The sequence below is a fragment of the Vulpes vulpes genome, chromosome 8 (assembly GCF_048418805.1).
Source record: "Vulpes vulpes isolate BD-2025 chromosome 8, VulVul3, whole genome shotgun sequence".
In the NCBI taxonomy this organism is placed as follows: Eukaryota; Metazoa; Chordata; class Mammalia; order Carnivora; family Canidae; genus Vulpes; species Vulpes vulpes.
In genome coordinates, this window is record NC_132787.1 from 104305284 (window position 1) to 104321217 (window position 15934).

At 48.2% G+C, this 15934-nt stretch overlaps 1 protein-coding gene across 3 annotated transcripts in view; it reads right to left on the minus strand.

Moving 5' to 3' along the window:
- ATP6V1C2 (ATPase H+ transporting V1 subunit C2) overlaps positions 1–8479 on the minus strand; it is a 52272-nt gene extending 43793 nt beyond the window's left edge. For 2 of the 3 annotated variants that reach the window (XR_012003236.1, XM_072767717.1), the window contains exons 1-3: positions 8383–8467; positions 6920–7074; positions 4658–4725 (exon numbers count right to left, since the gene is read on the minus strand). Coding sequence is in view for 2 of the 3 variants with exons in the window: in XM_072767717.1 (XP_072623818.1) it covers positions 4658–4725; positions 6920–7048 (197 nt within the window). In the remaining variant the exon portion in view is untranslated. Of the gene's footprint in view, positions 1–4657; positions 4726–6919; positions 7075–8382 lie in introns of all 3 variants that reach the window. The other variant, XM_072767716.1, reaches the window with a different exon arrangement.
- Positions 8480–15934: the final 7455 nt, after the last annotated feature.

The following is a 15934-nucleotide window of genomic DNA, read 5'->3' on the forward strand; positions in this document are numbered from 1 at the left end:
CAAGTGTCTGCTTTGGGCTCAGGTCATGATCCCAGAGTCCTGGGATCAGGCTCTCTGCTCAGCAGGGAGTCTGCTTCTCCCTCTCCCTCCCCCCAGCTCGTGCATTTAATCTCTCTCTGCCAAATAAAAGGGGGGGGGGCACTCAATTGATATTTTTCTAATGAACTGAAGAAATGTCATGCATCCAGGGTAATGTTTTAAATTATATTTGCTGGTCTTTAGAATGCCCTTAGAGGAACCCACTCCCTGAGATCTGCATCATTAAGCAGACATCCGCACTCAGGTATCTAATCTGTGATCCACATCTTTGAGCTAACCCTCAGTCAACTCCCCCGAGCCACATGGGCAAAGAAAAGCCACCAGCTATCCCAGAAGCTGGGCACTTTACTCAGGGGGCAAGCGACAGTCACCCGTGTACCACAGGGCCCCATGCGGTGTCTCTGAGTGCCCAAAGCACCTGTGCAGCGTAACTATATTTCAACCCGCACGCAAAACCAGCTAAGATAACGTGAAGAACTCAAACACTGATAAAGGTGGGGGGCGGGGGGAGGGAGGCAGTGCGCTTCTTTCAAGATAAAATCATTCGGTTTCTCAAATGTTCATGAATTCCAGGGTAAATATAGAGTTAATTGGGGGGGGGGGGCAGATAAAGAATAAATTAAAAAAAAAAAAAAGGAAGAAGAAGAAGGCAGTAAGCAAAACCTGCCTTCCAGCTACATGGAAAAACACTCTAGTGCCCCGAGTAAATAAATAATAAAAGGATATGGAAACAATACACCTTGAAAACACTTGCCCCTCCTCTGTTCTCCTGGCCAGAAGCAGCGCTGACAGGTTTGTGCTGCCTGGGCTAGCATTTATTTATCTAACAACACTCATGTCCCCTTTAAAGGATGAGGTGGGACGTTTCAAAGACCTGCAGGCCTTCAGGTAGTGTATATCCTATCATTTTACTCCAAACTCCAGCATTAACTCCTAAGACAAAGAACCCTGGGCCCCTGGACTAAATAAATGCTAGAAATAAGGGGTGCTCAGATCACACTACTTCCCTCTCCCGGCCCCGCCTCCGAAGGAAGGCTCTAGAGAATATATACCCACAAGGAAAAATAAAACAATGCACTGTGACTGCCATTCTCACCACACCTAGCCCTGCTTTTTGAAAACACCTTAATTCGTATGGGTCCTCTCTATTTCACGATGACAGCCTTAACCTTGCCTGTTCACACTATTTTCATAGTACTTCTTAAATACATGCCATGGCACCAGCGCAAGCAAACTGTTGCAACCACTAGGTATGGGACAGAACACAAATAAAAACAAGGCAAAACAACAAAACAAAAAGGAAATGAAGGTGGAAATAATAATCCAGGATCATAGAATTTTAGAGCTAGAGGAATAAGAAACAGGCCACGGGACCTGCACTAGGGCAGACAATTTGTAGCAAGGAAAGATCTAGAAGGGTCTAAAAAAGTCTAGAAGGACAAAATGCTGACTCGCGGTCATTTCTGCAGCAGGCCTGGGAACACTTCTTATGGCAATACTGCCGCTCCTCACTGCATGGTCCTCATGCTGTGGTGTGTCAGGGCTGCGGAGAAAATCAGGAGTAATCGCGAGCCTAGGGCAGTGAGCTGCCTCCAGTGTCTGTCAGACCCAACTCCTGTGCAGCGGAGTAGCCTAAGAAAGGAGTTGATATTTAGGGATCAGGCCACTGTTCCTCAGATGTTAACTTTTCATAGAACATGTCCTAGGGGGGCCTCTGGGTGGCTCAGGGGTTGAGCATCTGCCTTTGGCTCAGGGCGTGATCCCGGGATCCTGGGATCGAGTCCCACATCGGGCTCCCTGCAGGGAGCCTGTTCTCCTTCTGCCTGTGTCTCTGCTTCTCTCTGTGTGCCTCTCATGAAAAAGAACTTAAAAAAAAAAAAAAAAGAACATGTCCTAGGTTTTTATAATACTTGATATAACATGACTTTACTCCCCTTCACTCTTCTGTGAAAGCACAGAGACACTCACTATTGTCCCATTTTACAGATAGGAAAGCCAAAGGCTAGTTTTCTTTTTCAAAGTTGGTGCCAACTACTTGGTGACCAGGACTGCCTTCCTGTGGTTGGAGCAACATCCCATGTGTATCAGAATGTTACTAGCAAAGCATCGTTTTCATTCTCAGACTAGGGGTAGGTGAACAGCGACAGAACCAGAAAACCAGAAAAGAACCAGAAAAGAACCCAGAAAACCTAATTTCTAGCTCATGGCACCAATCTGCAGATTAAGAATCCTTAAAGTGTGATCGCTAGGACTCCTTTAAAAATGTGTTAAAAAGGCAGGGACACATCACATCACCTTTGCGCTGAAAAGAAACACCAGCAAAGTCCATAGGCCCCAAGAATCAGCAACCCTCTATGGAGGCAGCAAGATTAAGTGGCGGGTGTCCTGGTCATGACCTGGGCCTCGTGGACTGTTTTCTTCATCTACCCCACCTGCATTATTTTTCATTCACATGAGAACATTTGTTAACACGTTTTCAGTTGCACTAAAACTGGGGGTTATTATTTTAAAACACCCAAATAAACAAATTATGGCAAATCCCTAGGGTATAACACTCAGAGTGGAAGAGTTAATAGTGTGATCCACAGGATATAAGATATGAAGACAGGGGTACCTAGGTGGCTCAGTCAGTCGAGCATCCAACTCTTGACTTCGGCCCAGGTCATGATCTCAGGGTCATGATCTCAGGGTTGTGAGATCGAGCCCCACTTCCGGCTCTGTGCTGGGTGTGGAGCCTGCTTGGGATTCTCTCTCTCTCTCTCTCCCTCTGCCTCTGCCCCACTCATGCAAGTGCTCTTGCTCTCTCTCTCAAATAAATGATCTTTAAAAGAAGATGTAAGGAGAAAAGCAAGTTACAAATTCATATAACAAATGTCACCATTATTAATATATGCATGCATAAATAACATGCAGAGAAAAAATTGGAGGTCTCTACTATAAATACAACATGACATCATAGCGGTATCTTCTGAATGGCATAATTACTGGTGATTTGGGTTTTCTTTTTTTTCTTTAAAGATTTTATTTATTTATTCATGAGAGACACACAGAGAGAGGCAGAGACACAGGCAGAGAGAGAAGCAGCCTCCCTGCAGGGAACCTGGTGCGGGACTCAATCCCTGGACTCTGGGATCACAACCTGAGCCAAAGGCAAGATGCTCAACCACTGAGCCACCCAGGTGCCCTTGATTTATATCTTCTTTTTCATGGTCCTCTGAGATCCATCTGTATTTTCCAGAGATTATGTACTAGATTTGTAACAATTTTAAAAATTAATAAAGGACTTTAAGACTTTGAACTATCCTCACACACTTTTGGTGGGAATGGGAATGGGAATAATTCCTTGGAGTGGTGATGTGGGCATATCTGTACAAGTTTACATCCAAATATTCTTTAATCCAGCATTTCAACTTGCAATTATCCTACTCCTCCATGTGCACAAAGGAAAAAGGACCACCATACAGCATTATTTGTAACAGCTAGAGACCAGAAAACTTAAGTGTCCATCAACAGGGAAATACAAGTAAATTAGGGAATCTCTATTCAATAGAATAGAGCCCAGTAGAAAAACCCAGTTATAGACTGACATGAAACTATCTCTAAGATATGTGATTAGGTGAAAAAAGCAAGGTGCAGGACATACACTCTTATTTGTGTAAAACTGCTTTTCGGGACATATTCATATTTGATTATGCATGTACAGGCTGTCTCCAGAAGGTGCTCCTCAAAATTACAGTAATGTTGCCACAAAAGGGGGGAAATGAGGGAACAGGAAAGAAGAAACCAGATGAGAAGAAAACATGTCACTGGATAGCCTTCCGTCTGCACTTCGAATTTTTTACTATGTGCTTCTATTACTACAAAAACAAAACCAAACAAAGAACTTTAAAATATAAAGCCTTGGGGGATCCCTGGGTGGCGCAGCGGTTTGGCGCCTGCCTTTGGCTCAGGGCGCGATCCTGGAGACCCTGGATCGAGTCCCACGTTGGGCTCCCGGTGCATGGAGCCTGCTTCTCCCTCTGCCTGTGTCTCTGCTCCTCTCTCTCTCTCTCTCTCTCTCCCTCTCTCTCTGTGTGACTATTGTAAATAAATAAATAAATAATTTAAAAAAATATATAAAGCCTTGGGGGAACCTGCATCAATTACTTTTCTAAAAGTTTTTTTTTTAAGATTTTTTTTTTTATTTATTCATGAGAGACACAGAGACAGGCAGAGACTCAGGCAGAGGGAGAAGCAGGCTCCCTCTGGGGAGCCTGATGTGGGACAGGATCCCAGGACCCTGGGATCACATACTGAGCCAAAGGCAGATGCTCAACCACTGAGCCACCCAGGCTCCCCCCATCGACAAGTTTTTAATACCTTATGCCATAGTTCTCTTCATTTTGAAGGTAGCCCCCTAAAAAAATGCTGCCTCCAGCAAAAAAAAAAAAAAAATCTACCTGAGAGCCCCCAGGTGCTGCTGTCCAACTGGTGCCCTCATGGGGACCCACACTGGCTCTTCATGTGACTTCTAGGACTCGGTTTGGGCCAGTATGGGTTCAGCCAAAGCAAGAGCACTGTGTCCTCTGACAACAATGTCAAATTCTCACTTGTTTGCAGTAAATAAGAAATAGTTTACCTTTCAGCAAAGGTATCGAGTTTCCCCAGCTCATCAGAGAGGCCAACCAGGGAATCCAAGGTCCCCACCTAGAAAGATCGGAAAGAAGTTAGAGGCTCACGCTTTCTGGCAGAGAAGGGTAGGTCACTTTCAACAACAGTGCAGGGAGTTCTGTAACCTTCATCTTGCCTTCACTATTCCTGGTTAATGGCCCAACTGGGAGCTGGGAAGAGCTGTTAAAGAGAAGCCATGGATTTGGGATATTTTTGAACTTTTAATTTTAATTATCATTGTTGTTGTTATTGCTGTTATTATAATAAACTGGGATAAACGTCATATTTCTGCCACAGGAAGGAGTGACCACTAGGTCACCATGAGACCCCAGCTCATTTTCTTCTTAGAATGGGATTTGCTAGTCATGTGATTAATCCCCGCAGCTGAGGAGCAGATGTAGCAGAAAGCACATTAAAGAAGCTGCCATTTCTGGGGCGCCTGGGTGGCTCAGTAGGTTAAGCATCTGCCTTTGGCTCAGGTCATGATTCTAGGGTCCAGGGACTGAGCCCCGCCTTGAGCTCCCTGCTCAGCAGGGCTCTTGCTTCTCCTCTGCCTCTGCCACCCCCAACCCCACCCTCACGGCTCACGTTCTCTCTCTCAAATAAATAAAATCTTAAAAAAAAAAAAAAGGAAATTGCCATTTCTAAAGCCTTTCTTCTCCAAAATGTGCAACCAGTCCCTATGTCTGTTCTTTGCTATTACTAACAATGACCTTGCTGGCCCGGGGGCCAGCTCTCCCTCCCACCTCATCAGTCCTGCAAGGCCTTTTCTTTTCAGATTTCTTGTAACCATCTGTTTCTTAAAGTGAAAAATGATTACAGCGTCCAAAGCTGTATTTAAAGGTCTAGCCACAGAACCAGAAGGAAGGACTTTGTTTTCGTGTCACCAGTCACCCATCAGGCACTGAAGAGTAATCAGGATTAACGTGGTGTGTCAACTATACCTTCATTTAAAAATGCTTTAAAAAAAAATACTTTAAGAAAGCTAATTAGGAACGGACGAAGCCCGGATAGCTCTTGTGAGTGCAGTTGCTCCTTTCCAGGCAATGTGATGTTAAGCAACTTTGGGGGAGGCTCCTGTTTCTTATCTTTGCTCCCTCCAGTCTAACACGCTGCCTTACGGAGTCTGCGGCCCGTGCATGCTGAATTCCCAAACCTTTAGAGCATGGGCCACCAGACAGAGGGACGTCTACACAAGCAGCCACATATGGCTTCAACAACCAGTGCTGCCACTCCCCGGATCCGCAGCCCTGGTCTCCTTCTTGGCTCTTCCTGGTTTATACCGTGGGACTTGTGAAGATGCCAGATGATGTGCTGAAGGTGCCTGGCCCCCAACATATTGTTCAATAAACGCTCACAGATACAGTAGCATCACCAATAACTAGGGTGGCTGATGGCAGAGCTCGTAGGGCAGAGGGGCAGACTGAGGTTTGAAAGATTAGGTGACAGTTTGCTAGAAGAGCTGCCTCTGGGCAGTTGGGGCCACCCCTCCAGCACCCACAACGCATTTGCACAGGTGTCATCGAAAAAGCCTCAAGCTTCGTCCTTTTGGAAACGTACGATCTTAGGAGGCATGACAAGAATTCCACTCTTTTGAAGCAAAAAGATTATTACACACCTTGTTTCTCCTTCATATTTCTTTCATTTTAACTTTGTTCTCTTGCAGAGCCCTTAGACTCCCCTGCCTCATACCTCTTTCCTGTCCTATCTCTTTCTGCCATCTGCCCACTTATCATTAAATTGCCTTCTTGCCTCTCCACCAGAACCAGAAGGATCCTTTATCTCCCACCACGTTCCCAGTTCTACTGGGGACTACCCAATGGTTCTGGGCTACCAAGTACGGTAACTACCAGGATGCAGCTCTCCAAGCCCGCACGTTTAAACTGTATTGTTGGTCTTCTTATGTGTCCAAGACAACACACGAAGAATCCTAGAACAACTCACAGGGCCCAGGTGTGTAAAATGCTCTTCCCACTTTTTGAAGACACTTCTACCCACACCCGTCTCCCCCTGCTTGTTCTGTCCTGTGTCTTTAAGCCCACAGGAACCACAACTAACTTCGGGCCGTGGTACGAAGTCCCATCCAGACCGCTGACTCACCCTGTCCATCCTCACCCCCAGGCTGGTCCTCAGCCTCGCTGTCTTCGCCCTGTTATTTTCTCCTTGGCTTCCCAGAAGACATCCACCCACCCCAATCCATCACCTCCTTCCTCCTCTCCAGGAATTTTACCTTGAAGTCTGGAATCGAGAATTTGGTGTTATAAGACAGGTTGGACTTGGAGGTTACGGTGTTCATCCTCTCCAGAGCTTGTAAATTTTCCTGATCACCTGGGGCAGAAATTAACCAAAACTCCGACATGCTTCCCGCCTTCTTTTATCCAGTTACTGGCCAGAACCACAGCAACATACACAAACAGAAACAGGAGGAGACAAGTGTCAAATATCTCTCTACTCCTTCCGCACTCCCTTCCCGCAGAATTAATCCTCTCCAGGATGTGTTGATTTTCCCATTTCTCATTCTTTGCCCCTTTGACCTTCCAATTCAGATTCTCTAGTTCCAAGGACACCATATGCACAAAGCAACGTTTCTTATCTCCACTCAGAAAGCCCTCAGGGCGCCAGAAAGACTCTCAAGCCACCCCTAGGGTGGTTCTGACTGGTTTCCAGGGTTGGGGGAGAGGGTTGGGGAGAACCAGATTCCTGTTCCTTTGATCCCCCCCCCCCAAAACACACACACTCCTGACACCATAATGCACACGCAGGGCACAGCAAGCTGGGCGTGGGGCCCTCTGAAATAGTTCCTCCTTTCCACCTTGTACTTTGTGGGATGCAGGATGGGGTGAAGGCGGGAATGAGACAAGGAGGCAATTTCACAACAGGGGCTTGCTTGGACAAACCCCGGATCTTAACTGACCAACCTGGAGAATAGTGCTACCCTTACAAACAGACTTCGGGGGACACCCGGGTGGCTCGGTCTGCCTGCAGCTCGGGGGGTGATCCCAGGGTCCTGGGATGGAGCCCCCACATTGGGCTGAGCAGCAACCTGCTCTGCGCACAGTCCGCTTCTCCCTTTTTCTCTCTCCCTCTGCCTCTCCCCCCTGCTTGCACTCAAGCTCTCTCTCAAATAAGTAAGTAAAATCTTAAAACAGGCCTCAGAAGAACTCCACTTTTTCCCAAATACGTGGAAAGGGTGGTGGGAGGCCTACGAAAGTCCTTTTTCCCTACGACCAGGTGTGCACCGTGCAGAGGTGGGTAGCGCACCGGGCCTCAGGTCTGCGGCTTCCAAAGGCCACTAGTCCTGCTCATTCAAACGTGCACACGCCCACACCCGGGTCCCCGGCCCGCTCCTCCCCTCCCAGCGCCTCCCGAGGGGGACAGCCCGGCCCGTCCGGGAAGCTTTTCCTTTGGCCTCGCGTCGCACCCCCCCATACCCCGGGTCCCTCCTGCCCCCCGCGCCACGAACGCAGTCCCTGGCGATGCGGGGCCCAAGGCCTGGGGACACGCCGGCCCGCGCGCGCAGCCTGCGGAGATGCCCCCGCCCGGCCCGCCGAGGGCGCCGCGGAGGCGCCGCTTCCCCGGTTCCCACGGAGAAAGCGCGGCCCGGGCCGGCGCGCGGGGGCCGAGGCCAGGCGGGGGCGGGGGGGCGGCGAGCGCCCGACCCTGGGTGGCGCCCCAGACCCCGCGCGTCCTTACCCGGAGCCGGCGGCCGCGCGGGGGGCTGCGGGCGGGCGCGGGGCGGAGCGCACGGCCGGCTCCCGGGAGGCAGCGGCTGCTGCGCGGCGCCCCGCCCCGGGCTTTTATCCCGACCGGGAGGCCGCCGCCCGCCCCCGGACATTTGCATACCCGCCTCCCGCCTCCCGCCGCCGCCCGCCCGGGGCCCCTCGCCGGCTGTGGCCTCCGCGCGCCCCGGGCCCTGGGTCCCCCTCGGGGGTGCTGCAGGCGGGATCCTGGGGAGCATCGGGGGCCTGGGTCTCCCTCGGGGGTGCTGCAGGCGGGATCCTGGGGAGCATCGGGGGCCTGGGTCTCCCTCGGGGGTGCTGCAGACGGGATCCTGGGGAGCATCGGGGGCCTGGGTCTCCCTCGGGGGTGCTGCAGGCGGGATCCTGGGGAGCATCGGGGGCCTGGGTCTCCCTCGGGGGTGCTGCAGGCGGGATCCTGGGGAGCATCGGGGGCCTGGGTCTCCCCCGGGGGTGCTATAGGCGGGATTCTGGGGAGCATCGGGGCCCTGGGTCCCCCTCGGGCGTGCGTGCAAGCGGGATTCTGGGGAGCATCGGAGCCCTGGGTCCCCCTCGGGCGTGCGTGCAAGCGGGATTCTGGGGAGCATCGGAGCCCTGGGTCCCCCTCGGGGGTGCTGCAGGCGGGATTCTGGGGAGCATCCGGGGCGGGGTGAGGAGCTCCGGCCCACGACGTAGCAGAGCGCACCCGACCTGCAGGCCCGAGAGGAGCGGGCTGCGCGCGGTCCCCGGGACCCGGACCCCCCGCCCCCGCCCCGCGGGGACCCAGCACAGGGGCTCGGGAATCCCCCGGCGACAGGACTGATCCGTGGGAAGAAGCGCAACAGGTCCGCATAGGTTCTGGAACGCACCTGGGCGGGCGACCAAGCCTCCGTGGGCGTCCACGTGGGCGGCAGCGGGTCCCCGGTTGCCAAGGAAACTCTCCAGGGTCCCCCGCGCCCACCTCACCTCACCCCTCCTGCGAAGCCGAAGCCGCCCTGGGTGTGGCAGGGCTTGAAAACCTAGTGTCCCCCCGCCCCATGTGCAGTCACGAACCGCGCTGTCTGAAAAAAGAGAGGGAACCCCCAGAAATTAACGTGTGACGCTTACAAAACGAAACAAAAACTCCTAAGAATTCATGTTCTCTGGAGTAGAGGAGGAAATGTGAGCGTATCCTTCCCCGTGGACGATGTTTGCAGTGATTTCTGGGAAAGATAAAAATCTCAGAATTATAGTGGGGGGGGGGTGGAGAGTGTTGAAGAGTTCCTTGAGAAATGAGCCCCCCCCCTTATTAGACAAAACCAGTCTGACTATCCACCTGTTGCTGAGAATGCTTTCGGATCTTTGGGAAGGAAGGGAAGGTGGAACTCCAGATGCTGGGATGAGAAGCCCCAGATGCCGCACAGAAAGGTGACTTCTAAGGTCACAAGTGCTCACACTGCAATCCTGTTGTGGGCTTGGAATTGGCAGTTCGGAACTCCCAGCACCTGTGCGGTGCATCATCACGATTGGGACACTCATGTGCATTAGTCAGTCCTTGCAACATCTTCTGAGGGAGGACACCTGAAACCAAGGGATGAGGAAACCCGGTGTGTACAGGGAGGTAAAAATGGTAATTCCAGGGAAGGAGTGGCCCGGTTGGACATTAAACCTAGGGTCTCCGACCTTGGACTTGACCCAGGAATGTCAATTCTTTCCAGCCAGGCCAAACAGAATCGTAGAGCTGTGGACAAACTTCAATTACAAACAAGTGTAGGGATGCTCCAGAATTGCATGAATTGCTGGGTGTCGGGTCACTGGTTAATGGCAGAGCTATGAATGGGATATAGGCCTGGGGTCCAAGGGTCCTTAGCCCTGCTCCCCGCCAGCCTGCAGGACTGGGCCCTAACTCAGGGGGAGAATATGTGCTTTCCTTCTCAGATCATGTTTTTCTTCAATATTCCAAACCATCACCCTACACTGGCTTCTCAGGCATTGGGCATCACATTTAGAATTGTCCTGGACTTTCCTTACGGCACCATTCTTTCTACAAATATGGATTCCTCTAACAAGCTTGTTTCACGAAATAAGAGTCAGACACAAAATAACTCCTGGACATCTGATTAAGAAGTTATTGAAGACCTACAGTGTTCCTTGTCTTAAAATCTTCCTACTGAAAACCTAAAATTTTCTGATTATTGTACACCTTAAGCTTCTTGTTACAGGTTGGAATTTGTGATAGTTGATGACTACTGCTGTAGAAGTAGCTTGACTTTTTTCAACTCACTTTTTTCTGCTTATAAACATCACTTTCTGCTGCTTATAGAGAATTTGGAAAACATAGAGAGTATAAAAAAGAAAATAAAAAAAATCACCTGTATTTCCACAGTCTGAAAATAGCCACTCTTAACATTTCTCTTAGCTACTTTTTAATGCATATTCATATGTATAGACTAAGACATTTGGCCATGATTGAGATTAGATATTATACATAAGGTTTGACGTCCTTCTGTGGATTGTTTTTTAAAGATCAAAAAATTATCAGGCCAATCTTATCAATGAAGGATAATCCAATGGCATCAACAATTTACCACAGATCGGGACTTGAATCAGATCTATTTGATTTCAAAGGCAAATGAAGAGATCTTGTTGGACAACTTATATCTTAAATAAAGGATTAAAAAAAAAAAAAACAGAGAGAGAAGAAGGGAGAGAGATGAAAACAGCACTGTCTTGCCCCAGGGGTCTTTCGATTTGCAGCTTTCAAAGGCAACATCTGTACTCATCAGTTCTGAACGGACTTGTTTTATTTTTGTCATGTTTCCCTATAGTCAATCAATCTTTAACACAGAGAAATTGGGAGAAATTCACCGAAAGTTGTGGAACCTGGTCCCTTGGTATATCTAAAGAATATAAAACAGCATTCCCACTCCATAAGGAAAGTGATTCCTTTCCGTGTATCAGCCTGAAGCAGCCCTTATGAACCCATGTGCAGTTCCTCCAACTGTCCCCACACTCCCAACGTCTCTGAAATCTACAGCTAAATGACTGCAAGCTTATGTGCCTTGACCACTGCTTTGAAAACACCCGCAGGTTAGGGAAAGTGCCTCATAGACACAACCCTGTAAGAACCCAGGTTGTAAAGAATATTATGTCTTCCTGGGAATAAAGGCCAGGAAAGAAATGCTATCAGCTTGGAATTATCCTGAGATTATTATGAATTTAGCTTTGGCTACATAGTCCAGGAATATTTCCGCAGTTGGCACTGGTTACATATTGAGCCAGCTGAAGTCTGTGCAAGATGAAACAGTCCCATCAAGTTTGGGAACCAGAAGGACCAGGCTGGCCTAGTTGGTCTGTTGTTCCCTGGCCTCTCCCAGATGCTGCCCTTTGGATCTCTTTGTTACTTTGTGGAGAGAGCCGTCATAGGATGCTCCTTACGATGAGCATGGACACGTAATTCCACCTGCAGGTGGCTCAGGTGGATTTTTTTAGGCTTTCCTGATAAGAACCCAGGGAAGTTATTCTATAAGGACAGCTCTCTGGTGGAGATAAATGTTAAGTGGAGCTGTCTGCTGAGTCAGGATGGTGTTGGAGAAACAGATTAGGCTTTGGAATCGGGCAATTGGATGAGCTACTTAGCCTTGCTGAGCTGTGGGTTTCCCATCTGAAAACAGGGGCACAATTATGCCCACGTTTCAGGCTTGTCCTGCGGGTGAGAGAGAACAGCATTGGAGGCACCAAAGACGTGGTGTGCTCTGTGAACGCTCCCTTCACTTCCTGATCCCTCTCTTTCCTTAGATATCCTGTTGGGTTTTGTATCTTAAATATGGGCCATGCCAGGCATCTTTCTCCATGAGCCTAAAGTACTTTGATTTATGTTTTCCCATTCAGCCAATACCCTTGTGATTTAAGGACAGTCATGATGGCTTTCGCTCTTTGGTTGGACAAAGCGAGGCCATGAATTCTCATGATTTTTTTGCCCAACGTGGACAGGGTTATGGAGAATACTGCTCTTCTTTTGCTCATTTAAAAGCTTGTTACTGTTCTTTCCAGTGTCTGCAAGGCAGTGGGGGGGATGCAAAAGCGAATCAGAGTTTTCAGCCTAGCGATGGAGAGAAGCAAGTGCGGTAAACAGAATCTTAAGAAGTCCTAACTCACAAAGGTATGAATACAAACCCCCGAGCAGGATGTGATACATGCATAGAAATGAGATGTAAGCGCTCAAGAATGCCATGATCCTTGTTTCACAGATGAAGAAACAGGCCAAGGAGATTAAGTGATCTGATCGGGAGCACAGTTACTGGTAGACCTGGAACTTGAACTTCATTCTTCCACCCCTGAGAGCATATTGCTCAACCAGATCTAAGCTCCCTCCACTGCCCTGTCCAAAGATGAGTTACTAGCACTCCGTCCATGATTACCTTCCTGACTCTTCCACTCTTCGCTGAGTGAACTTGCACAAGTTACTTGATTTGGGTGAGTTGGGACACAGAGATAGTAACCGTAGCTGTCTTCTAAGGTTTTTCTGGGGATTCCACGATATGGCCCAAGGACCGGCCCATATCAAGTCCTTGGTGAAGGCGTGCTAGGAGCATTAGCCACCTCAAACACTCTTTGCTCCTTTTCCTTCCTTTGTCTTTCCTTTCCTTATCCCTCACAGGGTTCTTTTGGAGGACACTGATTCTGCCCTGTTGTAAACTTGTGGCTCATTTGTCACTCATGCATTCAGTCACTTCAAACGTGTCTTTGATGTATTTCGCCTTAGAGGAAGTAGAGCACAGCTAGTGCTCTGCTTGGGGAAGAAGGCAAAGCAAAGAGTCTCTCAGGGGTTTGGGTTCTAGCTTTGGAATTAAGAGGATCTGACCTCACGTCCCATTTCTGGTGCTTATTAACTGTGCCCTTGCCACATACCCAACCTCCTTGCACTCCACTTTCCTCACCTGTAAAATGGGGACTTCAAGGTCTAGCTAGAGAGTTATGATAAAAACGGAAAGAAATGGAATGTGTGCAAATGTCCAAGTGTGCCTAACCCCACTGTGCTCCTCTCTTTACTCTAGATCAGAGGCTTATGCCTCACTCACTGTCACATTCTTGGTGCTGAGTAGATGCTCAGGGAATATTTTTTTGGGTCACCTAAAGCAAGGAGCTTAAATGCCCGCCACTGCTTGGAGAATCAGGGCAAGCCTGGTGAGAATTTTCTTGCTCTTCTTAAATCGATCCTGTTTTAGAACTTGTAAAGGGTTTGACAAGGTCATGAAGATAGAACACTGTGTGTGAGTAGTGGCTCTGAGTGTTAAACAGGAGTGACTTCCACAGTCATTTGAATTATATTTACAAGACTGAAAATTGGAGGTGACGTAGATGCCCAACCAAGAGGGTTTGAGCAAATCAATAATAGCATAACCATGGTGCCATTGAAAATGTTTTAGAGGAATAGTAAGTGTTGTCATTAAGATTCCAACTTTGTGGGCAGCCCGGGTGGCTCAGCCATTTAGTGCCACCTTTGGCCCAGGGTGTGATCCTGGAGACCTGGGATCGAGTCCCGTGTCGGGCTCCCTGCATGGAGCCTGCTTCTCCCTCTACCTGTGTCTCTGCCTCTCTCTCTCTCTCTCTCTCTCTCTCTCTCTTTCTGTGTGTCTCTCATGAATAAATAAATAACAAAAAAAGATTCCAACTTTGTAAGAAATGATAATGTAAATATAAGAAATGCAAAACATGCATCTATATTCATCTTGAAATAAATTAAGATGTTAGAAGTTATTGCTGGAAAGTGGGATCATAGGTGTTTCTTCTCCTTTGATCTTTGTATTTTCAACTTTCTTAAAATAAACAAGTCATTTTGGGGGTGCCTGGGTGGCTCAGTCGGTGAAGCAGCTGCCTTTGGCTCAGGTCATGATCTCAGGGTCCTGAGATTGAGCCCCATGTTGGGCTCCCTGCACAGTGGAGATTCTGCTTCTCCCTCTGCCTCTGCTGCTCCACCTGCTTGTGCTCTCTCATGTTCTCCCTCTCAAACAAATAAATAAAATCTTTAAAAGGCAATAAGAAAGTCATTTTTAAAAAGATTTTATTTATTTGTCTATCTGTTTATTTAGAGAGAGTGCATGTGCAGCAGAGGCAGGGCAGAGGGAGAGGGAAAATCTTCAGCAGACTCTCCACTGAGCACAGAGCCCGACTCAGAGCTCAATCTCATGACCCTGAATCATGACCTGAGGCAAAACCAAGAGTCAGATGCTTAACTGACTGAGCCACCCAGGTGCCCCTGTAGTAAACAAGTCATTTTTAAACTCAAGAAAATCAAGGAATCATAGTAAAATTAACAGCCATCCAGACCACCCGATGCCAATCACTAAGATGCAATAATGTCTACATGCTCCACCTCCTGTTCCAAGCTCTGGAATCTACCACCTTCCATCATTCCTGCCCTGCCCAACTCTTAAGCTCAAAGAAGTCAAGGAGAGCCTGCCTTCTTTTTCTCTTTCTTTTTCCTTATCCTCATATTAGTTTGTACCTCTGAATACTCCCATCCTCTGGCCCTGAAAAGGCAGAGCATGATCAACACTTCCTTCCAAGAGGCCAAGTATTTAAGGCCATTAGAGAACTTTTCATCAGCTACATAGTCTTGCTTTTTATTATTGTATCATGATTAGTTATTTGTTTCTTGATAGCTAAATTTTAAGTGTCCTGAATTACCTTTCTCTGATGACTCATTTCATTTTTTTGTCTTTTACCTCTCTGAGGAACTTAGAACACACCTAGCAAACATTCAAAGGTTGTTAAGTAAATATTTGTTACCACCAAAAAAAAGGCTCTCCTAGCTTTATTACAATCTTTTAAAAACATGAGGTAGAAAGTTTCCACGTGTTCTGTTCTTCAACCTTTCCTCTAAGGAGCTTCCTAAGAGCCAGTCCCAAGCGTGCCCTACAGATTCCAGAGTACATCTTGAACTTGCCCACTCTTCTTATCATTTCTCTGTTCTGGGCCATCATCACCTCTGCTCCCGTCTCCTGCAGTGATTGAATCATGCTCCTCTCCCAAATTCATGTCCACCCAGAACCTCAGAGTGGATCTGATTTGGAAAACGGGTCTTTGCAGATGTAACTAGTTAAGAATATCAAAATGAAATCATATGGATTTAGGGTCAGCTCTAAATCCAGTGACCAGGATCCTACAAGAAGAGGAAATAGAGACATGTGGGGAAGAAGACCAGGTAAAAACAGAGGCAGAGGTTGGAGGGATACCAGCCAAGGAAGACTGAGGGCGCTGGGGCCACCAGAAGGCAGGGGGAAGCAAGGAAACCTCCCTCCCCCCCTGAGACTCCAGAGGGAGCATGGTCCTGCTAACACCTTGATTTAGAGCTTCTAGGTTTCAGAACTTGAGAGAACAGATCTCTCTTGTTTTAAGCCACCTAGTTTGTGTCACTTTGCTAAGGTAGCCCTGGGAAACTAATACATCTCCCTACAACCCAGAGTTGTGGTTTATTTTTTTTTAAGATTTTATTCATTTATTCATGAGAGACAGAGAGAGACAGAGACAGAGACAGAGGTTAGAAG